Here is a 26,600-nt window from a genome sequence, read left to right as displayed (position 1 = left end):
TTTTATATTTTTTTAACTATGATTCAGCTTGTGCTTCTGTTAAATTACTGCATATAAAATCCGTAGGTGTTTTTGTACCATTTTTTGCGAATACTTTCGACTGAATTCTCCCAGTCGTCATGATTAATTTATGTCTACCGAGTTTAAACTGTGTGGCAATTCAAAGTTTTTTTTTTTTTAATTTATTTATTATTTTTTTTTTTTAATTCGTATGGATAATGAATGCTGTATGCAGGAACGTGATCACGTGTTTTTAAAGACATGGCTAAATAAAATGTACAGTGTTTAAAAAGGTTAGTTGTGAAATTTACAAAACGGTTAAATTTACAATATTTGATACACATTAAACCTTATCCTTTTGTAGCCTTTAAGCCTTGATAAATGGTGATTAACTTAAAAAAATTAATACATGGCAGCATTGAAATTCATTTCAACAGTTAACACATTAAATTTTCTTGCTATGATACATAGCACAGTATAAGTACATAAACTAAATTTTATTTGAATAGTAAACCAATAAGAAAAACTCATATTCAGACTATGTAAAAGTAGATGGAAATACAATTCGATAATAGGGCAAAAATTGTATTCACTAAAATTTTTAACTTGGATTTGTTATTAAAAAAAAAAAAAAAAAAAAGAAAAAAAAAAAGCTCACTATATTGACGAGTGACACTTCTATAAAGAGGTGACTGGCTAAGTATTAAGTTGAAAAGCGTTAACATTAAAGAATAAATCGTCCATCACTAGAAAATAGTACACTAAGTAACCTAGGGGAAAAAAGCTATTGATAACTAAACGAGAGAATTATATACTTAAATTTTATTTGCATCTAAATTTCAACAAAATACCCTCACCCCCAGAATAAATCACATTTTGAAATTTAAATGAATTTCGGAATAGAAATCAATTTTCACACACTAAACTGACTGGTTTTTTGTTGTTGGTTGTTGTTTTGTTTTACGGCATATCAACCCTTTTCAGGTTATTTAATGCCGAATCTGGTGATTTTGAAGAACGATTTTTTAATATAGTATATTTGTTTTTTAAGTCGTATTCTATTTAACCCATAGTTGGGACCCTAACAGGTGCTACCACTCCGGGTCAGAGTGGACCTGGGAGCAATGGCAATTAAAGGGTGACTCCACACTCCCTAAGGCCTGCAAGCTGGGGCCCTCACCATCGGATATAGTTTAAGGTCATATCCAGGACCCTAAGATATTGTGATAAGATTCATAATTAATGTTATTTATTTTAGGTTGTCTAGTTTTTATTTTATTATTTTTTTTTTAACAAAGGAGTTACTACTTATCAGGGCCCGGGGGCCACTCGAGGATAACGGTTAATGCATGTACGGTAGTCAATGAGACAATATCATAGTAATCGTTAGTAGTGGAAATTTGGTAAATTGGATTACTTAAGGGGACGGCTTATCAAGAACTTGTTTACGTTGGACTTGAAGATGACCATATTGTAGTCAGCTGGAAAGCAAGAAAATGGAAGAGTTTCACAAGCATGTAGTTCTAAGAAAGAAGCTTTGTTCATGGAATCTATGTTTAGGCACAGATAAAGAGTGGGTGAATCGATAGTGTTTTCAACTAGATGAGTTTTTCATGAAAGTTTGGCAAGTTTTGGCATAGACTGGAGCTATTGCTGATCATTTTCTTATCATCTAACACAAACCATCCTACAGTGGCCTCCTTTCAATATTTATATATATATATATATATATATATATATATATATATATATATATATACACACACACACACACACACAAGTCTGAACTTTGCGATGAGGGTTATATTTCAAATATCGCAAGCCCTTCGATAGTCTAAGTTGTCTGAGTTATTTTTAGCCCATGAGTGTCGCACCAGAACCATGCAATTGGATTGGTCAACCTCTTTTTTTGAACTACAAAGGGCTTGAGGTGTCCAAAAAGTTTTTTTTTTTTTTTTAAAGTCAGTAAACTTCAATACAATGAATGAAGTGGACAAGTCTTGGGACAACAGTAATTAACTGTGCAAAAAAAAAAAAAGAACAAAAAAAACTTGTTCAAATAATCGATTTAGCATCGAGTAAAAACTTTAGAAACAAAAAAGGAAATGGACATTCTTTTACCATTGGATAAAAAGAAAGAAAAGAGAAATAAAAGCAGTAAAGCAAGTGCAAAATGGAAAACTGTGCAAATGATGATCGAATTTAAGAAGGAACTGATAGAGAAATTTGAAAGAGGAATATGTGTGTGTCAGCACTTGCAAAGAACTATGAAATGGCAACGCAATTAAATGTATAAAATCCTCAAAGTTTACAGATAAAAAACGACTTTTAAACTCTGGAACCATTAATTCTATTTCAGTTAATTTAAAGGAGAAATATTGTTTTGATTGTCAAACATTTCATCTGGAATGAATTATGGTTGAGTACCGAGGTAGGTACCACTATATATTTAAAGGAGATTAGAACAATAGTCTAAAGAGCTGAGTGTATTTTAATGTAACAGTGAAATTACTAGTTTAATTAAAATACAGGAAATAGAAAGTGCTCGTTGTAATTTAGATATATAATAAGCTCGATAGTTAAATGTCCTAGAGCTAATTCAATATTAAGTAATGTGATTGATAATTTAAAAATCAAATTATAATTAAATTAAAAATCCATTTCATAAGAAGGAACAATAACAAAATCAATTATCTGTACAATCGTTTCGGAAAACAATGCTTTTTATTGTGGTATACATCAAGTTATGTACAATAATTACATATAGTTTTTTAATAAGCAAGGTCTCCTCGTCAGCAAATTTTGAAGGGTTTTTATTGAATTTAAAAGACACCATAAATAAACCTAGCATTAAAAGTAAGGCAGATGAATCTGAAATTGAATCATGGAAGTATTACAAAGCGAAAGTTGAAATATCTTCTTCGCGGCTCTCATATATAATGCCAAACGATAACCAGGAATCTTACCATTAAAAAAGCCGACATTGTCTCTAACTCTGCCCTCTTCAGTAGTTTTCTTCTTCTTCTTCTTCTTCTTCTTATTATTATTATTATAAGAAGAAGAAGAAAACTACTGAAGAGGGCAGAGTTAGAGACAATGTCGGCTTTTTTAATGGTAAGATTCCTGGTTATCGTTTGGCATTATATATGAAAGCCGTGAAGAAGATATTTCAACTTTCGCTTTGTAATACTTCCATGATTCAATTTCAGATTCATCTGCCTTACTTTTAATGCTAGGTTTATTTATGGTGTCTTAAATTCAATAAGAACCCTTCAAAATTTGCTGACGAGGAGACCTTGCTTATTAAAAAACTATATGTAATTATTGTACATAACTTGATGTATACCACAATAAAAAGCATTGTTTTCCGAAACGATCGTACAGATAATTGATTTTGTTATTGTTCCTTCTTATGAAACGGATTTTTAATTTAATTATAATTTGATTTTTAAATTTTAAATTATCAATCACATTACTTAATATATATATATATATATATGAGAGAGAGAGAGAGAGATAAAGAGTAAACTAAATAAAAATTTACAGCACTCCTTTTCATTAATGCTATCTTAACTTCGATGTGTTCCCTCTGCTGGCAAACACTCGATTCCAGTTTTTCCCCCAATTCGTTCTTAATAAACTAATACCTTCATATGCAAACTAATGCCTTTATATTTTTAAACCACACTAGTCTAGGAGGAATAAACAGAGAGAACTCATTTTTAGCAGCATAATATATAGTGGAACCCCTAGATACGAAATTAATTGGTTCCTTTCTTGGCTTTCATATCTTGAAATTTTCGTATCCTGAAAAGCATTTTACAAGTAAATCGTCCAATCTGTTCCAAGCCTTCTAAAAAATATTAAATTTTTTAATAAGGATAAAACCAAAATGAAATAAGAGCCAAATAGTAACTAGCCTAACCGTTAATACGTTCACTTACTATTTATTTTTTTACTTTTCTTTGACATCCAAATATAAAATTCTATTTAATAAAATACGGAGATACGATACAATTTTATTAATCGTTATTCTGTTATTCATAAGGTCACGATCTCAATCAAATATGTGGCTATGCAGAAGAAAAAGGATTCAGAGTGAAATAAATTATTTACTTTCTTAAAGCTAATTTGCGATTTCTAAAAAATAAATAAATAAAAAAAAAAAATAAAAAAAAAAAAAACTTCTCCCACTCCTTACAAAGATTTTCAGGTGTACGATAAAAATTAAAACAGAAAATCTTTCTTCAATCTATATTCTTCAAATGTAAAAATTGTAATGCGTAATTTTTTTTAAATAATCTTAATGGGGAAGGGGTAGAAAAAATGTTTTCCAGATAAAAAAAACAAATATTTCAAGAACATTATGAAAAAAAAAAAAAAAAAAAAAATTTTTCTTTTTTTTTTTTAAATCGAATAAAACCCAAATTTTAAGATTTTTGAAGATTCAGATGCCTGAAAGATAGTTTTTCTGTCACTTGTATCTTAAAATTCTTTTTCATATGCAGCGACAAAAAATGTTCACATCACATATCGTGAACTACAAATTTTGTGAGGAGAGTCTTTTACATCTAGCGGTTCCACTAATATATATATATATATATATATATATATATATATATATATATAGATATATATATATATATATATATTTTTTTTTAGATGGAGGTCACCACTTATCAAGGCCCAGAAGCCACTCGGGGATAAGGGTTATTGTGTGTACAGTAATCAATGGGATAGTATCATAGTAATAGTTAGTATTGGAGATTTGATAAGTGTCTTAAGGGCGCGATTCATCAGGAATTTGTTTATGTTCGACTTGAAGACATCCAAGTTAAAGTCAGGAGGGAAACAGGCAAGCAGCAGAGTTCCACAGGTGTGCAGTTCTAAGAAAGAAGCTTTGTTCATGGAATCTACGTTTTGATTTAGGCACAGATGAAGAGTGGGGAAAATTATTGCGAGTGGTTTCAGCTAGACGGATGTTTTTCGAGAAAGATTGGGGGGGGGACTAGATATTGAGGCTCAGACAAGCACTTGCCATGGAAATAACGATAAAACAAAGATAGGCTCGCAACGTCTCTTCTGTGGGAGAAAGGTTGCAGGGAAGAGAAAAGGGCATCCCCGACTAAGCCACAAAGTCTATTTTGTACTCTGTCAAGGCAGGATAGGCTGGTTTTAGCAGCTCCTGCCCAGATGTGGCAGCAGTACTCCATCCTTGAACGTACTTGGCTCTTATATAGATAAAGAATTGCATCATTAGTTCTGGAGCGGTAGAAGGATCCCATCATTTTCCCAGCGACCTTGGCCACAGACTTGATGTATATGTTCCATTTCAGATCAGGAGCAAAGGTCACACCCAGAAGCTTATCAAAACATGGGGCCTCCCCTAGATGAGAGCCATCCATTTCAATTGATGCCAGATGGGGATCAGAGCGTTTATGATGTAAAGATTGAAGCTTGGTTTTGGATGCATTAAAGGTAACAAGCCACATCTTACCCCATTGTACCACGCGCTCAAGATGAGAGGAGAGAGAATCAGAGAGAACATTGTCATTTACGGCCTTTGATATATTGCCATAGATGGTCGTGTCATCAGTATAGATGTCAATGAATGATTTAAGTATGTGTTTTGGGAGATCATTGATGTAGATCAGGAAGAGAGTTGGGCCTAGGATGAACCCCTGAGGGACTCCAGCACTAATACTGTGGGCCTCTGATTTCTCCCCATCAACCACTACTCTTATGAGCCTATCAGAGAGAAATGATTTAATGATTGAGAAAACATTTCCAGTTATACCGTAGCTGGAAATCTTCTGAAGTAGGCCTTTATGCCATACCTTATCGAAGGCCTTTGATATGTCAGAAGCAATTGCACTAGAATTGAAGTCTTTGTCAAGAGATTCGCTAATCCTATGAGATATAACCGTTAGCACATCTGCTGTAGATCTAGCAGAATGGAAACCATATTGCATGTCACTAAGGAGGTTATTTCTGCTGAGGTGGTTGACTACTTCTATTTAATATGGATTCCAGCAACTTACTCATGACACACAGGAGACTTATTGGTCTGTACTTAGAGGGAGATGACTTTTCACCTGAATTCTTAAATACAGGGCATACTGATGAGGTTTTCCAGGTTGTTGGAAAGCACTTCTCCTTAAGGCAACACTTAAACAGTTTTGTAAGTATGGAGGCAAATCCTGGTTGAAGCTTTTTAACACTATAATTGGAATACCGTCAGGGCCAGTTGCTTTACTAGAATCAAGGTTCTTGATTAGCTTGGCAACTTCACGCACAGATATTTGTATGTTACTTAGTGTGTTGCGTGTTATAGGAGGAAATATGGGGATATATATATATGCACTATGTGTAATATTATAACATAGAAAATTCGATTGGTCTTATCGATACTGGTGGTTTCAGAAAGTGTGGAAAATCTGACATGTTGTACAAGAAATAATAACCCCATTGTTAATCAAGAAAACTATTGGTTAATTTTTATGGGGTATATACAATTCCTTTTTAAGATAAAATGTTCTGTTCCCAATGATGAATAAGCTGTAAGCATATGCGCATGATGAAAGAAAATGGTTAAAATCAGAAACCATGAAAAGGAAGTTTATAAATGATAATAGTTTGAAATTAAAATAAAGTTACATTAATGATTGAAATTTATGAAAATTAAATATTGAAACAGAATACAAGACTAAAATGAGAGTAAAAGGATCAGGAGGGTTTTTTTGCTTAATGGAAATTGCTCCAGATAACGCATGAAGCCACTTGATCTAAGGAGCTAAAAAAAAAAAATAAAAATGAAAAAATACTTCAAAGTCAAAAACTTGTAAACAATAATTGTTAGTTGGAATAGATTCCAAACCAGAAAACAGCAATTCTTCTCTCTTTGTCAGAAATATCGCTCATTAAATGTGAGAGCTAAAGAACAAAATAAGGGAAGCGAGAGGTACGAGGCTGTTGAAAGTAAACCCAAGATCCACTTTCTAATCTCCTTATAAAGAGAAAAAGTGGGAGGGGTGTGTGTGTGTTCTTGGTAATGTACTGATGTGGGATGTAGGAGAATGGGGAAGTTAGATGGGTCAGTAGCATTTTATGGTTTCCTTTTATTTTATATGTTTACAAAAAAAAAAAAAAAAAAAAAAAGGGAGAGGAATATGAAAATTGCTTATGCAAAGTCCATTCCATTTTTTTAAATTTTTTTCTTCTGACATAATATTCAAATTCATTTAAAAGATTTGAAGATGATCAACAAAAACGTTCATATTTTAAACACCAAAAAGAAAATCATTTCTAAAGTTTTATCCTTCTAACTCGTACATGTAACATAAAAAAACAAAAACAGAATCTAAAGAATACAGCATACCTTACACATGTTTAATATGCCAACAACAGTCACCATTGCCAGAGTGAACCAGCTTCCTCTGTAGGAGGAAGTGTCAAGGGAATATTAAATTCACAAACAGCCCCCAGTCACATGCATATCCTGGTCAGGAGAGATTACAGCATCAGGTTTTTACAGTATTTGCTAGGAGGTGCCAGCGTCCCACATACAGCACCTAGTATTCCCAAATGGTCACCCATCTGGTACTGACCATGCTCAATGTTGCTTAACTTTGGTAAGCTAACGAGAACTGAGGTTTCAAAATGATCATGCCTTGTTTGATATCCTTTCAGACAGAACTTTATAACCATAAATAATTAAAATGGGATTATTGTAACACTACTGCAGTTTAGAGGCAAATATCGTCAGAAGTTTGTCCTGTATTTGATTTTCTACAAGTTTAAACTTGCATTCAAATATATGTAGACATAACTGACAAAAATATGCTTCTGATGATTGGATCTACTGTGAAACTGCAGTAATGATAAGCCCCTTTCAATACACAACTACCTGGTAAATATACCTGATGAACCTAGTGCAAGGGAGATACAAACAATTGCACTTAAAGGGGTAGTTAGAATGACAGAATCTCTCGGTTGGAATGTATGAGATAGTAGGTGAATGTCTTGCATCCAGTAGGATGCTCCATCCTCAGTGAGAACAAAATGATTAAAAAAAATTTTTTTAAATGAGAAAGAACTTGAACGCCTACTAGACACTATCCCTAAGTGTTCAAGATCTCTCTGTATGGGGGTTTGTCAAGACAATCTGGCATGAGGATACTTCAACCTACAAGAAAACCATGACTAAATATTTAAAATAACATTGTATTTGCAGCCGAAATGAGATCATCTCGATATAGCTACCTTACACTGGCTTATACAGGGATTAGTGCACCTTTTCTAACTAATGTTATCGCTAGTAACATTAATAAGCTGGCTACCCTGGATTTTCGAGAACTTCGATAGAAGTAAAATGAAAGAAAGAAAAAAGAAAAATTATATAAATTCCATTTTCTGAACATAAGCAATACTGATGTAATTTTGTCTACAGGTTTATACACGTGTAAAAAAGAAATTGTTAACAAAAATATCTTATTTCTTTTAGAATGTCTTTGTGTAAGTCTCATTCCATTTATTTAAGTGAAAAAAAAAAAAAAAAGATTTGCAATTGATATTGAGAATTGATTCTCCCAATTCATCTAACGTGTTAATTACCTTCTTGGGCCGCTAATTCCAGACCATCTTGATCAAATTCAAGTTCAGCTTCTTCAGTCACAGAGTCGTAGTCTCCAAAAGAACCTTCACTGTAGTCTTCAAAGCTTCCTAAAAGAAAAACAGGGGAAAAAGAAATCTTTAAAATTCTATGAAACCTGAAAAAAACTAGAATATTTCAACCAAGAAATCTTTAAGAATTTTTTAATACAGCTGTTAAAGATAAATGTGGGTTATATTTAGTTTAATTTAGTTTTTAAAGAGAATAAACATGAATTGGAAGACTTTCGTCAGTTTTGCCATACACCCAAATTTCTTCCACACAAAATGTTTCAGAATGTAACTTTGGTATTTTTTTACGACCTACCCCAGTGTAGTATAAACATTACCCCACCCTCTCCATGTTAAGAACGGCTTTTGAGGTTGTGGGGCTGTTTATTCCAAAAGCGTTCTTAACATGGGGAGGTCGGGGTGTTTATATGCTGGGACACGTCGTACAAATTTACCATTATTTTTTTTCAGAAACAGTGGTTTTTACCCGTTCCATTTTGACCACCACAGGAAACGTTTCAGAATGCTGTTCTCCCTAAAAATACAGTAATTTTAACGGTGCCATTTTTACCGTGCATACAAAATCTTCCAGAATGTTATTCTCTCGAGAAATACAAGTTCTCATAAATAAATATTAAATATTACGGACCCTATGTCAATGGTGATTAAGTTAGCTAGTGTGGACTTTGACAAAGATCATACTGAGTGCACGATAATGACCCAGATCTGCAAAAGAAAATTATTCCGTGCAAAAAAGACATTGAACAATGCAAGTCTTCCATGGGTTACATAAGGCAGTTGAATAATAATGTAAGAAACTTTGATAATCACTAATTGCAAAATATGTCACCATTGCAGCTAAATTAACAAATAACTAAATATGAGTGCCTCTCTCCCAAGTCAATATTCTTCCAAAATAAAACCTTTAATCAAACTCAGCAAACATCTCCTTGTGTCTTTCTTGCAATGAAGCTTATTTTTATAGCAACCATTAGATGAAACTGATCAAGAGAAACAACTACAGGGCGGAACGATAAAATTGTCACTCTAGAAAAAGACGACATAATTCCATTTCCATTTGATGAAAACCGGTTTTCTTTTTTAGTTGCAGACTATCTACTAGTTGGTCAGTTGTGTACAAATCCCCAGAACGATAGGAGCCTTCTATCATGTCTGAAAGTGACACAATGTTACACCAAGATTGGAGATGCACCACTGTACAACTCATGCTCTCTACCAATCCAAGTTATGACAGCAGGACCATTGCCAGTATCCTCAAAATGCAAATCTGGACTGTTCAATGCTTGAGGGCATGATCAGGGTGATGAAAACAAAGTTTCTGGTCACAGTTATGATCTTTGGTGTGGTTTCAAATGGGACCACATCATGCCACTCCACATCTTCAGAGTCTGCTTGAAAGTGGAGCTGGATGTGCTGAAGAGTATGGTGATCCCCTGGTGCAATCAGGTGGATGCTAGTAGACCCTGGGTGTGGCAGCAGGACTTGGCGCCAGCTCACAAGTCCAAAAAGACCCAGGCTTGGCTTCAGAAGGAGTGCAATGACTTCATACCCTTCTCTCACTGGCCCCCTTCCTCTCCTAACCTGAACCCGCTGGACTACTTTGTTTGGTCATATGTCGAGAACATCACCAACATAGCCTACACCAAAGCCAGAGCTCCTACCAGCACTTGTAGAAAAGGCATGCTCCCAGTTCCGGACTCATATTGAGGCTGAAGGCGGCTACATTGAATAGATGTCAGCTCTACTACATAATCAAGTTAGCTAATTTTTTTCAATAAAAGTTTTAAAATAAAACTGTTTTCTTTAGGGCGACAAATTTATCATTCCACTCTGTAGAAAAGTGAGAATATGAGGATCCACATATAAAGAATCTGTTAATGAAAACCCTACATAATTATTAGATATGAATCAATACATATTCAAATTTCTTTTTTTATTAGAATATTTTGATAGATTGTTGGAAAGGGGTAATATGGGCACACCCTTGCATTTGAAAATGCAAATTTGCAAGAAATTTTATCCATTTTTATTAGACCCCTAATTAAGCAAGATTCCCTGAATTTTAATTATTTCTTAAGACTCTTTAAGCTTAAGTCCTAAATTTTATACAATTTTCTTGAATCAAAACAAGTATTCTTTACATAAGGTTTAGTAATATTTATATATGCGAATTTCAATCTTCCAATGATTGAAAAAATATTCTGGGAATTGATTTTATTAAGTAATTAGTTTAAGACCCATTCCGAGATGGGTACTCTAACATAGAATTTAATAAAGACTGAAGGAAGCTACCATATATATGGTAGCTTCCTTCAGTCTTTACAGACTATGGATTCCCACTGTAAGAGTGCCCGCGTGTGGAATTTTTGTGACAAGAGTTGCGCAATCTTCAACCTCACCTCTCTTGAGTTGTTTAAAAGCAGTGGCAAGTGGAGGTACAGGACGACTGGAAACAATGAGATAAGCGAAGAGCACATACACCGTCTAGAATTCCCAAATGGCCACCCATCTGGTACTAGCCAGGCTTAACATTGTTTAACTTGGGTGATCTGATGAGAACCGGTGTGTCAATTTACATAGTCACGATGGGACAATGCTTCAGTCAAATAATGATCATCAAATGACCTAAACTTCCTATTTCATGGGATCACAAGGAGGGGGGGGGTAAAAAAAAAAACGATCAAAACCTAATTACCTCCATTTCTGTGGAAAAAAAAAATAACAAAAAAATTTAGAGCCGTTTTGACCACCTGACCGGCGACAGATATTAGGCAGAGACAGCTTCAAAAGGACAATGTTGTCTCACTTCAATTCCTCTAACAGTGACCCCACATTACTTACCCCTGCCATCTACTCTATGTAAGTTGTTTAAATTTTTCAATGGGCCATGTTTTTATCTTATATTCCTCCTTTTCTCAACAAGAGTCTTTCAGTAATTTTTTTGCACGCTGCATGGCTCGACATGGTCTATATATAACAGTTTTTAAAGCTTAATTACTCTGTAAATAGAGTGGATAAAATTAAAATTTTTAAATACAGAAATAAAATTCAAATGAGTGCTCATTGAATTTACTTGTTCAAGAAGAAATAAATTCAGTTTAAGTGTTCAAGTTTGCCACAAGGGAACATTATGGTCTCAACTATTTATTTATGAGAGAAGAAATTGTGTTGTCTTCAAATAATTCACTAAATAATTACATATATTTTATCTTTTAGCATTTATTGTGGATATAGTGACGTGATTTGAATCATTTAAATTTACTACTTCAAGGGAAAAGTCAACTTATAAATGAGTTGTCTTGGGAAAACTTCTGTTAACATCAACTTAGAAATAAGGTTATGCGCAGTTCCCATCATTCCATGCAAGAAAATCACAAGATTCGAAGCTGTTTATGCATGTAATCCAGGATTTGCAAAGCGAATTTGTATCACGTTCAGCCGACTTTCGTCTGCATAAAAATGATTTCAAATTGTCTGTTACACCATTTTGTGTGGACGTAGGAACAGTATCAGATTATTTTCAAATGGAAATGATAAACGTGCAGTGTAACGATCTATTAAGATCAAAATTTAATTTCAAAGATATTTCATTGATTTTTATGCAAAATATATTTTTCCCCCAAGTGGAAAGTATTTTAAGTTAGTGACCCACGCAAAAAGATGGCATCTTTGGAATCAATTAAAGTAAAAAAAATTATGCTCATTTTCCATCATTTCAAGCAAGAAAATCACAAGATTGTGAATGTAATCCAGGATTTTCAAAACAAATTTGTATCACGTTTTGATGAATTTAGTTGCATAAAAATGATTTCAAATTGTTTGCTACACCATTTTATGTGGAGGTGGGAAAAGTATCGGAATTTTTTCGAATGGAATAGATAAAAATGCAGTGTGACGATTTATTAAGATCAACATTTAATTCCAAAGATATTTCATTGATTTTTACGCAAAATATATTTTCCCAAGTATTTCAAATCAGTGACCCACACAAAAAAGATGGCGTCTTTGGAATTACCTATCAATGTAAATTTTTTTTTTCAAAGTTGAAGCAAACTAAGAACAAATTAGAAAACAATATTAACAGATAATCATTTTGATGATATCTTGCTTTTAACATCAAGTTTGAAACCGAATATTGAGACTCTTAATAAAAACCACCAAGTTTCTCATTAATTCTTTGGTTGTTGGTGATAACTTAATACTGCTGCGATGTATGTATAAACAAATGTTTCAACAATGTTTTCAATGGAATACTTATTTTCAACTACTATATCTGTAAATACAAATTATTTTGATGTATATTCAACAGATATTAAATGTGAATCCATTTTCCATAGAATGGCTAGACATCTCAGTGCACTAAAAATATTAGACTATCTGTCACTTATTTTTTACAAGACTTATTTTATCAAATCGCGATGCCTGTTTTATGTCAAATAATGGATAGATATTTATGATCCTTCAAAAAGAATAATAAAGTGAAAAAGGCCAGGAAGGTACTGACATGTGCGATAGCAGAAATCTTAAGACAGTTAAACATACGCGCTTTATACATACATACCTCATGGGTGTGTGGATAATACCGCATGTGCATGTACGTTAGTGTATACATTTGTAATTCTTTGTACTCATCCTTATGTTTCGTTTTTGTGTGGTTCGTTTGCGGTACACAATTTTGAATAACAGTTTAAAAAATATGCGTCATAATTTCACTTAGGTTGATCTTTTTTTTTCACTTTGAAGTTCAAAACTAATTTTTGTTAAGTGTTTTTTAATTTTAGATTTTCTTTTGTTTTTCTCATTTCTCAATGTTTATTTTCATTATCATTTTAAATATTTAGGTTGACTTTGTGATTTTCCTTAATTTTGTCTGGCCCACAACCCATGATTGTAACACTGTCCAACCATGATTGGACAGAGGTCCTAAGTAATTTGCAAATGTATATTTCGGTCGCCCACACTGAGAATTGAACCTTCAACCTTCAGGTGAATATCACTTTTACAATTAGTTTTTCCAAGTACTCTAACCACTCCACCATTGTAGTACAATTTTTTGGAGCCTTATTTTTTTTTTTTTTTTTTTTAATTTTTATAAAAAATTTAAAAAAAAATAAATAAATAAAATAGTTGAAATTCCATCCAAATTCCCGAGTTCGACAAGATACACCTGAAAAAGTTCAGAGGTTACATCTGTTATTATCTGTTTACAGATGACATGTGCATCAAAACTCAATTGGCGTACACCGAAATGCATTCCTTTTGTTTTGCATATTTTGTAGGTCTTAAAACCTAATTGATCGCACACTTGTTTTCAAAAGATAGGATCGTTCAATCACCAAAGATGCAATTGGAAAATAAAATTATTTTTTTAAATTTCATCTGTTGTTGCTGGTGTGTCTTTACGGCTTTGAGCTAAAATCAAAATGTTATGTCGAAAGAGGATACATTTATTATGGGGTCTACGTTCGCACTGGACGTTCCTAGAATAAAAAATGTCACAAACCCCTACAAGTGTTTCGGAGATAGATCACCCCCTCCTCGCAATTTTTAAGTATAGAAATAATTGCACACAAATATTAAAATTATTAGAGCAATAGTAATGAAAACAAGTAAAGTATGTATAATCCCCCATAAGTACACAGTGAACGAGGCATAAGAAAAGAAAAAAAAAAAAAAAAAAAAAAAAAATGACTAAGTTCAGCATTTCTCCCCCACGCTACCCCATTTAGCCCCAAAAGTTCCCAGGGAACGTCAAATCCTGGTGAAAATGAGCAAACGGTGCAGTTTTAGGCCTTAACATATGTAAATTGGAGTTCTGCACCATGCAAAAATGAAGAATGACTATGTCCATCATCCTTTCCCTCCCATTTAGCCCCAGAAGTCCCCAAAGCCTTAACATATTTAAATTTGAGTTCAGCACCATGCAAAATAGACATACACAGAAAATTTTGGACAAATATGGCAAAATAGTCCCAAAAATGGAAGATTTTTATTCGCCCTAAAAAAGCCCCCGGAGTACACCCCCAGAGTTATTACAAAGTATAGGCAAACAAAATTAAATAGAAATCAGTTAATTACAACTTTACAGAAAGTTTTATAAAAATCCAAGACATCAATTTTTTTTTTAATAAGGACAAAAGCGTCAACTTTAGCCATTTTAACCCGAAAGCCCCCCCCCCCTCCCCGGAGTTTTCTAGGAAAATCCGTTCTGTTACATTTTACTTATATCATGTTTAATGTTTGTGCAAAATTTCAAAAAATTCCAAGGCGTAGTTATTGAGAAAAGTGCAGACGGATGGGACGAAAAGACAAGGGTGAATTTACAGGCCCACCCTTCTTTTGTCGTAAAAGTAAGGTATAAAAATTTAACGTAAATTGAATCAAAAAATTACCTTGGATTTATTTTATGTAATGTACTGTTGCACTTAAAAAAAAAAAAATCGTCGAAAATCTTATATCTATATCATTAATTGCTAGATGAAAGATAATATTTTTAAATTGCAACAAAATGTACATTACATAAAATAAATCCAAGGAAATTTTTTGATTCAATCTAAATTAAATTTTTATACCTTACTTTGTAAAATTTATAAAAGTGCACTTTGAAGATAAATAAATTTCAAATTCAATCTTGTACCTTTATTTTTAAAGTCTATAATAAAAACATTTTGTTTAACAATTTTCATGCCTTGGATGAAATGCTTTTCTAACTTATATCTTATCTTTTTAAGATTATATTTTAAAACTCTCCTTCTCTCTATTTCAGTTTGTATTTCTCCTCACACCACAACTCGTTTTTGCAACCCCCTCTTTGTGTTATTACAGGTCTGAATATTCTGTTTCAGTTTGTATTTCTCCTCACACCACAACTCATTTTTGCAACCCCCCTCTTTGTAATACAGGTCTGAATGAGAAAATCTGAATTTTTTTTTTAACAAAAATTTTAAAATAACTTTTTTAAATTAAATTTTTTAAAACTTCTTTCAGAATAGAAAATATTTAAAATTTAATAAGGAACATTTCATATAGATTTCATTAACAAATATTCAGTACATAACGAGAAAAATACAGATGAAAATTTCAAAAGGACTGCATAACTAGTTACGGTCAATAGTAGTCCTCCCCAGCGAAAGTCTTTGTTATTGTTATTCTATTTTTATTATTATTTAAAACATTTTGTGTCCTGCTCTTTCGCGTGAGGACTAATATAACTTTATAGTAATCATTAAAAATAAATAAAAAACAGACTTTACCACACCCCTTCTCCTTCCTTCCTTAACGGTCAAGCTAATTTAAATAAATTAAAGACTAAACAAAAATAAAACAAATTAAAAAATTGTCTATAAACAGAAAAAGCCTCTATAGCAAGATTACTCCTGACGATGATCATTGATCGAAAGTGCTAAAGAAAAATAAGTGGCAAAAAAAAAAAAAAAAAAAAATCACTCGGTTACATAATATGGAATTTACGAACTGAAAATAGAAATGCTTGGCAGATTGAGGAAATCAACAGAAAAAAAACAAAAAAAACTATCGTATTTGAACAGACTTGCTGCCAAAATATATATGTTCTACCTTTAAAGAAAAACATGCTACCCCCGTGAAGTAAAAGAGTTCCAGTTGAAATTCTGTCCAAATTCCCGAGTTCGACAAGATACACCTGAAGAACGTTGTGAAAATCAAACTGAAGATGAGAACAGTAGTCCGATGAATCCAAATAAGAAATACACTAGTTTTATTTTTTACAAACGTGTTTGGTACGAATAAACAAAATGGGAAAGAAAAGACAACGAACGAAAAAGATAAAATACAATGGCTTTTTATTGTCTGCAAAACTATCCAAATATAGAAATTCATTTGTGAAACTAAGGAGAAACAAAATATTTTAACATGGCGAATACATTTCTTGTAAACCATTAGTCTATACAAAACTTCTAAAAGGTTGTCCTTTTTTTTTTTTTTTTTTTTTTTGTCGGCAAACTTTAAATTGACAACGATTTCCTTTAATATCAGAATTGGCAACTATCTGTTATTTTGAGTTCAGTTTAATAATTCATCATGAAGAGACTCATCTGAGCAGCGTTTTCGAATTCTGAACATTCATTTTGATAAATGACGGTTCAGTTCAAACATAATAGTGCATTACGTGAGTTTTATGGTGCTCATAATCGGCCATCAAAACGATCAATTAGAGAAACTGAATTGTTTTCGCACTGCGTTCACTTTAAACGATAATACTATCCTGCAAGACGTCGTTCAGTGCACACACAAGTGATTGCTGCTATACAGTATAATAATGATGCAAATGTGTCATTTCGTCAACATGCTCAACAATTAAACGTATGCCTTTCAACTTCACGGAAAATTTTGCATAAAAACAAACATCTTAGTTTGAACTTACAAGATGCAGGTATTCATGATTTAAATGTCAACATTTTGCAAGATCCAAAGACGTTTTTTTTTTGTTTTTTTTTTCTTCTTTTTAATAACATTTCTTCATTATTTTTCTAAAGTGTAAATATTTTGTAAGGAATTAAGAGAAAAGTTAAAAGGGGCAAAGAGCTCAAGGAATGAAAAAAAAAAAAAGAAAGGCTCTTGAGCAACGTTGGATAGATACAACTAATAAATGAATCTTAAAAATAAAATAAAAATTAGACATAAAACACTTCGCTTGTTGCTTAAAACTGAATTTTACTTAGTACTTTATTCGCTAGGCCATGGGTTTTCGTAATTGACTTTTCTGGAGATTGAAGATTCAATTCTCAGTGCGGGCGATACTAATACAATTGCAAATTATGATTTTCACCCAGTCATGGCTGACGAAACAACAGCATGCTATACATGCGTACAGATCCGGAGTTTGACAATATACACCTGAAGATGGTTGGCGGTTATATCGACTGAAACGTTGTGCAAATAACACTCAAGATGAGAACTGTTGTCTGAATTGTTTTTATAATCTTAAGAGATTCAACATCTATAAAAATCTTGAGATAAATTCTTTTCAATTTCTATCAATTTTGATTTAAAAAGCAACAAAAGAATTCTTTTGATTGTACCTATTTACTATGCCTCCCCACGGGACAGAGTTAGACACCAGGGTCGTTTTTTAACGTGGAGAAAAGGTACAAAAATAAAAATTGTCTCAGTCGTGAAGGATTTCTCCTCCACCGAAAGAGAACAAGAAATAGAAGTGCAGCATCTGAAGAACAGATACTACACTTTGATCTTGTCCGAATTCTTTTGATTGTATCTTAAGTTTTACATGCGGATAAATATACACCATGAGAAAAACGGAAAGTACATATATTTCAAATTAAAACTATTTGGAATACAGTCCCCCCCCCCACACACACCTGTTGTAGTTTATGCATTCTGGAACTAACCCTTTTCCAGATAAGTAAAAATTTGCAAAGTAGAAACAAAATTTATTTAAACATTTAAATAAGTTTCAGAATTTTTGAGATGTGGATTGATTATTTGTGTTATTCAAACTACTGTTCTCATCTTAGATGTTATTTTCACAATGTTTTGGATGATGTAACCTCCGACCTTCTTCAGGTATATCTTGTCAAATTTAGCAATCCCATGTACAAATAACTAAAAAAAAAAAAAAGTAATACGTTATGGGCTAGTCATGCAAAAGGACATAGGTTTCTCATTTAATCCCGGGCAACGCCTGGTATCCTTGCTACTACTTTCAGAAAAGTTATGAATTAATAGTCACTAGTGCATTCATTCTTTTTGCAGACTGTTATCCTCATCTTCAAAGTTGTTGTTTCACCACATTTCGGTCAAGTCATTCTCTGGCCTTCTTCAGGTGATTAACCGTGATGGGATAGGAATGCTGAGTTTTGTAACTGTGTCTACAGTAATTACTGCCTTCCATAGTTGTTGTTTCACCACATTTTCGTCCAACTAATCCTTTGACCTGCGTGCGTAGAATTGAAACCGCCATCTTCAGACAATGCTCACTTGGAACTGTAGAGACTCAACGCCTCTATCCACTGCGCCACGAGCCCCAAATAATATTGTCATCGGATTAACAAGTTGAGATGATTCTTGATATTTGCTATACTAGTGTCATGTTAGAAGAAAAACTTGCAAAGTCACTTTGTTGGCCCAGATATGGCGTAAGGAAGGTTAAGGAGAATTGCTCTCTGTAAGGAAGTGCAATCATCCATTAAATTACAACGGTTAAGAATAAACATTACACGCAGAAAATAAAATGTCATGGTTAAGATTTTTTTCTTTTCATTTAAAAACTTTAGAAAAAAAAAACAAGAAGCTTTTACATCATTTATGTGCAGATGTTATGATTTGATTAAAATCTTTGAAAGAAAACTGGCAATAAATAACTATATATATATATATATATATATATATATCTCCAATATTTTTATATAGATATTCAGTATTATTACCTACAAATATCAGTGCTTCATGCTTACGCAATCTTCAGTGCAGGGAGATGCTAATTACCGTTGGTCGAAAGATTCAAAGCCAGTTGCAAAGTCACCTTCGAATTTGCAACCTGACATTCATCCCCAGGCCAACATCAATTAACATAGAAAAAAATACCAGATACAGTTCAAAACCTAGTAGATGATTACCCTTTTTTCTTCCCTACAACTTCAGAAGAGACGTTGCGCGCCTGTCTCGGCTCTATCGTTATTTTCATAGCAAGTGTTCGTTTGGGCTTCACTTTATACTGCCCCCTTACCAAACTTTCACAAAAACACTAATCTAGCTACAACGACCATCAACAGCCCCCCCTCCACACACACACACACACACACACACACACACACACACACACACACACACACACACACACACATTATCTGTGCCTTAATCTAAATGCAAATTCCATGAAGAAAGATTCTTCCCTAGAACTGCTCGCCTGTGGAAGTGTTCCGTTCGCCTGCTTTTCAGCTGACTACAATATGGTCGTCTAATGTAAACAAATTCTTGTTGAGACCCCCCCCCCGCAAATATAATCCATTTCTTCCTCCTTTCCACCACTAACTATTAATACGCTGTTTGTACACTCATTAACCCTTATCCTCTACTGGCCTTGGGCCTTGATAAGTGGCAACTCCCATGTAAAAAAAAAAGAAAAAAAAAAAGAAAAAAAAAAAGAATTTAACTATGAAATAATAAAACATATACAGTAAGATTATTCATACAATGTTCAAGAGCAGAACCGGATTTCGATCTATCAGCACTTTGACATAATTTTCAATGCAATTATTAGCTTTATTTGAAGACAGTATGAACAATTTTTTGAATTGCTCATAAAAACAATTTTTAAATAAAACACTTGTAATTATTACAAGCCCTAATATTGTAGCTCTTTTGCTAAAACTGCAAAAGTATTTATCTAAGTTAGCAGAGACGCCCGGTATAGCGTAGTCGTAAAATACGCTTGAATATGATATTTTATGCAAATTTCATATATATATATATATACAGTCATTTTTCTATCAATTCTTATATATTATAAAGTTGTGATTTAAAACAAAAAAAAAAAAAATGTCCATATGTCTTGAGTGCATCAGCTTGAATAGAAACCGAAACTTATGAAGAAAAAAAAAAAAAAAAAAAAAAAAAAAAAAAAATTATATATATATATATATATATATATATATATATATATATATATATACACGCACAACTTTAGTTCCTTCAGTTATAATCGAAACCAAAACTTATGAAGAATTCTTGGTAACATTATTATAAGAAATGGAAGGTCATAATTAAACGACAGTCACTCAGAAGAAAAAAGATGTGACGCAAAAAATAACACAAACGCTATTTTATTAATATATGGACTATAGAAACCTGTGAAAATTCCACAAGGGACTGATTCATATGTAATATATTGATGTTGACATTCTGTAGATGTTCAGTGTAAATGAAAACGCTGATATTATTGTAGCTTTTTTGTTAAAACTGCAAAAGTATTTATCTAAGCTAGCACAAACACCTGGCAAAGCCTGGTAGAAAAGTGTGCTTAAATATATTTTAATTCTTGCAGATTTCGTATATATTATCATAGAGTTAATGTTCTATCGATTTTTATATATTATAAAGTTGTGATTTCAAAAATAAAAAATATATTCATATGACTTGGGTGCATTTGCTTGAATCGAAGCTGAAATAAAAACTTATGAAAAAAATATAACTTGAGTTCCTTCAGCCGAAACCAAAACTTATGAAAAAGTCTTGATAAAATTATTTATAAAAAAAATAAAAAATAGATGACTTAAGTGCCATCAGCTATAATCGAAACCAAAACATATGAAGAATTTTTGGTAAAATTATTTATGACAAGAAAGGAAAGTACATAACAATTAAACAACCCGGATTTAAGCGTGATACAGAAAATAACACACGCTATCGTATTAATACATAGATAAATTGTTATTCTAATCAAATGAAAAATTTTATTTAGAGAAACTAAAATAAAGTACGTTCTTGTTTTTGTAGAGAGAGAAAGATTATTTAAATGAAAAAAGTGGAAAGAAATTTGGATTTTGTTAAAAAATGAAGTATGAAAACTGTTGATGAATTGAAGGGGGAAAAAAAAATGTTCAAAATAAAATTATATTTTACCTGTTGGGTCACCCATTGAGCTTAAGTTACTTTTCTGGATTCAGATAATCTAAGTTTGCAAAGCCAGTTAAATATAAAAAATATAACAATCTAATCTCTTTCCGTCTCCTATATCCCCCTCCCTACCACCTCTCTTTACAAGTAAACTAATATTACTACTTCTTGAAATATTCCTCATTGTTTATAATGGACTCCTGGCACTACCAGATCAGGCTCTCTGACTTAAATACACAACAATTTGGTATTAGTTTTCACCTTTCCCTTTGCAAAACTCAATCATGTTCTGCAAAGCCAAAAACACTTTCTACAAAACAACTAAACACGATGAATAAATATTTTAAGATGTTAACAACTTAAAGCATAAACACCTTTTTCCGAAATTACTGGATCTAGCATTAAATAACCTGGAAAAGGTTGATATGCCATAAAACAAAAACAACCAATTAGAATGGATTATTCCAATCATTTTATTCTTTTTCTTTGTTAACTTCAACTGTTAATAAAGAGAGAAAGTGATGGAAACGAGTGCCATAGGCATTGTATAAAATAAGAGTAGGAGGTTGGTCAAACAACAGAGAGAGAGGCTGAGAGTGATAAATAGAACATTAGTAAGAGATGGATCACAGTGAGGTAATTGCAAATTACGGCTAATCAGAACAATTAAAATGAAAAGGTTTTTAAACATCTCAAAACTGAGGAATATTTTATGTATTTTGTGTGATTACAATATTCATGAAAAAGTCTTAGGAAAACAAACGTCAATTAACCCAGCTTCAGTGCAATAGATACGAACTGGAAGAGCAATCATTGCCTGGGATAAAATTTGGAAACCTATGTCCAGCCCACAACAAATTACAATTTTTATCAATTATTTTATAATATTTAAATTTTGGAGTCGAGTCGAAGGATGTATTAGAGTCCATGGGAGGTCTAAATATTGAAATAACATAGCATATTCTTATATTATTACAAAACTCATGTTAAGTAATAATATGGCTTGTACTTGTGCATTGAAATACTGAAATAATAAATACTGTGCTTATTAGTATATATTCTATAAGTTTGTATATATATGAAATAGTAATGCAATATGCGAGTAATTAAAATCAAAGATAAATATCTTTATTTTCTAACTAGCAGGCTGCTCGGCGTTGCCTGGTTGTAAAATACGCATAATTATATTTCAATTAATGTAGAAGAATTATTCTTATTGTTAACAGAAATACCAGAAGTATTAAACGTAATATTAAATTCCTTTAAAATGAAACAAAAAAAGTAAAACAAAAACCGGAACGAAACAGATATTTGCATGCAAGTATTGTTTTTTTTTCTAAACAGTTCATTTCTTGTAAGTAAAAAAAAAAAAAAAAAAAAAAAAAAAAATTCTTGAACCGAGATTGAAACCAAAACCTAAAGACAGTGAGTCAAGTACGATAATCATTAGATCAGCTTGACACAATCTTTAAAAAAGTGTTTTCAAATGTTGTGAAACAGTTGACAAACATGAAAATCCTCCAAGTACCAATTTTTTAATTTTGACACCATAGCAGTCTTTTTTTCCGGATGAAAACCGATTAATAGGTTTTTCACATATCTGAATACCCTACATACCAAATATCAAGTCTGTGGATCAAAAATCTGTTGAGTATATAGGTTGAGTTGTCCTCATGCACACACACACACATTCTTATTTTTATAGATATATAAAGAAAATACTTTTTAGTTCACAAAAATGTTTTTTCTTTATATTTTCAAAATTATGCTTATCAGTGATACATTATTTTTAACCTCTGATCAAAAAATCAGATATTTGAAAATCCACGGGTTAAGGATTTTTCTTATAATTCGTTGTTTAAATTGTCAATGGATTATTTTTTTTTAAAATTATTCTATCTAGTATATTGAGATTTCTAGTATCTCAATAAGTTTTAGCATAAAGATAATATTTACCTTTATAATTTTAATATTTCTATATAAATAAAACGGATTTATGTATGCATGTGTGTAAATATTTAACCGATAAACTTTTAAACTGCTGGTTACATAACATTGAAATTAACAGGAAATAGTAATCACACACTAATGATGGTTTTTAACGAGTAAAATCTTTATTTTGATGAATGAATTACGCATACAGAAATGTCAGCAAGCTGAAATGCAAAATGTTCATTTCAATTTGCCGACACACTATTTTTCACATGTGCAAATTCATTCATAGCTTGAAATGGCTTAATTTTAAATATTTCTTCTGTCAGATTAGCTCAAACAGTAGGAACACGGCTGGAGTGCTAAATGAGGGAATGCAGTTAGAGCACTAAATGTTTTGGCTTTGATTCTAGCTAATGCAATAAAGTCATTTTTTTGGAAAAAACTTGAAATATATTAGGTACAATATAATATTCAATAGAGAATTGACATTGTAACAATAGATACGAAATCTGCATGAATTAAAATATACTTAAGTGTATTTTACAAACGGCAAGATCGGGTGCCCTCTTGTTAGTGTTTATATATTTCTTTTAAGCTGTCTGTTCCACTTTTTCTTAGAAACTAACGAGTTGACCTGAAATTTTGTATGGACCTTTGTTATGACAACGTGCAGTCAACTAAGTATTACGGTATCTGTTGGGTAAGGGATCAATAGTGATTAGTAGTTAATCCAAAAATTAACACTTAATCATAATCAACCATCAATTTGGCATAAAGCACTCGTTCTAAGGCAATGAGCTATAACATTCGCCAGTTTTTAACGAGCTAAAAAGTCTAATTAATATATATATATATATATATATATATATATATATTAATATAACTTTCTGTAAAGAGTTTAGGAATATTTTTTTTTTTAAATATGAACGAAGTTGAATGAAGAATGTAAAAATGAATTATTTATAAAAAATATTTTCTTTACCTGAAGTTTAACTTTTGGTTGGTCTTGGTGTTCTTTTCAAATCAAAGTCTACCACAAAACGTTTGCACTGTTTTTCAACCCCCAAACAATACTGGTCTTATTAAAAAGTGGACAGAACTAAACGAAAAGATATCGTACCATATATGGAGATGAATGCTGAGCAATTGAATAACAAAATTCCAAATATATTCGGCAAAGAATTTGAAGATGGAAGTTCTTTTAGACTATTGGACGATTATACACCATTAACCGCTTGGAAGAAAGAAAAAAAAAAAAAAAAAAAAAAAACAGGCGTCACTCCGCCCACTAAGTAACGGGAATTATATTTTCAAGCCAAGAACCGAAGCATTTGCAATGTCCAGAAATACAGTTGGTTTCTCAGAATCTAAACAAATTAAAATATAAACACAGACATACATTGGCACATACACGAATGCATCCAGGGACACACATGCATGCATACACACGCAGGTGTACATATTTATATCCCACAAGACAAAAGAGCAGTGTTTGATTCAATTTTAAACAAACATTCAACTGTAAACACGGTATCAATTTAGTTTTAGTCTGAACAATTCAAAGAGCAGCAGCCAAGATTACAGTTGTAGACAGATTTGATCCGGGATGAGAGGGAGGGGAGTGAGATCAAGGGCGGAGATATGGCAATTTTATAAGAAAATGGCAGTTACTTGAGATTCCTATAGAAACTCATCCACACTCCTAATAAAACGGTCAAATTGGTACCAGAATAAATACTGACGTAACTGAGCATGACCGTAAGAGATAAAAAATAGAATAAAATAAAAATAGTGGTGACCTACAAGACTAATACAGAAGGAAATTGTTTCGATTCATTTTAGAAAAGATATTATACAAACAGAGGGAGGGTAATTTTTATTAATAAAATAAATTAAAATTAAACCATGAATTATCTTCTCCTGTAATCACTACTCCTTGAATAATGACAACAAAGATTGCAACTTTTGGACGATTTTGTGCAAAAATTAATTTTAGATATTAAAAAAATAAATAAATAAAATAGGCAAAATAAATTGGAACAAATACACTGAAGACATTGCTAAAACTGCTGCAAAGAAGTTCTGTGCTAGAGAATTATTCATACCTTACAATACCCTACATCTCTACAAAGTCACACTTCATCCATGCATGGAGTATTGTTGCCATATCTGGGTTAGTGCACCTACCATTAGGTCTGTCTCTCTCTTCAATAGGATTAAAAAAGAAAAGCCAAATCTAATGGGCCCCATATTGTTGGCCAAGCTCCAGCCCCATCGCTGTAATGTTGCATCCTTGTGTCCATTTTACAAACACTTTACTGGAATGTGCTCTGATGAACCCATTGCATCTGTACCCCCCCCTTTGAACATACACCTAACAAACCCATCTAGCAGCAAAATCCTATCCCTTCATTGTTGAGATCCCTAGAGTCAGAAAGCCTTCTACTTTAATAGTTCTTCCCTTGGGCTGCTAGACTGAAATTCCTTCCCTCTTTTCTGCTTCCTTGACTGTAATAACCTGCAGAAGTTTAAATGTAATGTTGACAGACATCTTGCTTATCTCCTAGACATAATTCCAAATAGCCTCTTACGTTGAAGTGGTAATATGCCTTGTTTGGAATAAACAAGAGTATAAAAAAAAATAAAAATTTTTTTTAAAAATTGATAATTTTCACCATTTGGGGATCATTTACAAAAAGGAAAAGAGTTAACCTCCGACAAAAAAAAAAAAAAAAAAAAAAAAAAAAAAAAAAAAAAGTTATGTTTTTGGTTTATTTAACGATGCGAACACTAGGCACTATACAAACAAACCGTGACAAACCAACAAATAAAACCAAAAACAACTTTTTTTTTTTTTTTTGAAGCTTGACCCTTTGGATGACAAATATCGAAAAATTATCTAAAATCATTAATTTCTTCACCCTCAATTGGGCATTTTTCTACAAGGAGGGGGTCGCTTTTTTTGCCGATATTTTCGAAAGTCATCCCCTCTTTTCGATTGGCTAGCCTTAATATAAACCTTCGCCATTTCCGGTTGTACACAATGGCAAAGACGTCACGTTTTTTTTTTTTTTTTTTTTTGTTCTTTTCCTCCTTAGCGGTATGGGTTCGAATCTACCTTCCTACTACCCCATTTTTTTTTCTTTTTTACTCAACACACCCCCAAACACTCGGGCAACGCTGTGCATCCAGGCCAGTTAAAAGTGTTGTGATGGATCTAGCAGGTTTGCAGATTATGCTACAGCTGCCAGGGGAAAAAGTAGTTTCATTTTGACAAGAATGGAAATTAATCAAAAATACATATTGGTCCCACAACATTGCAACTCTTCGAAATTTACAGTGAAAATGTCAGTGATTCAAAACACACTGTG

General features: G+C 32.4%; 1 protein-coding gene across 4 annotated transcripts in view; it reads right to left on the bottom strand.

Annotated features, from left to right (window-relative positions):
- Positions 1 to 26,600, bottom strand: part of LOC145291174 (rho GTPase-activating protein 1-like) — a 290,865-nt gene that overhangs the window by 176,864 nt on the left and 87,401 nt on the right. For all 4 annotated transcript variants that reach the window (XM_080136719.1, XM_080136720.1, XM_080136717.1 and 1 more), the window contains exon 2: positions 8,614 to 8,721. In XM_080136719.1, coding sequence (XP_079992845.1) covers positions 8,614 to 8,721 — 108 coding nt within the window. The remainder of the gene's footprint in view (positions 1 to 8,613; positions 8,722 to 26,600) is intronic.

The sequence above is a fragment of the Euprymna scolopes genome, chromosome 12 (genome assembly GCF_053919585.1).
Source record: "Euprymna scolopes isolate OS-2025 chromosome 12, ASM5391958v1, whole genome shotgun sequence".
In the NCBI taxonomy this organism is placed as follows: Eukaryota; Metazoa; Mollusca; class Cephalopoda; order Sepiida; family Sepiolidae; genus Euprymna; species Euprymna scolopes.
This window is presented reverse-complemented; position numbering and strand designations above follow the sequence as displayed.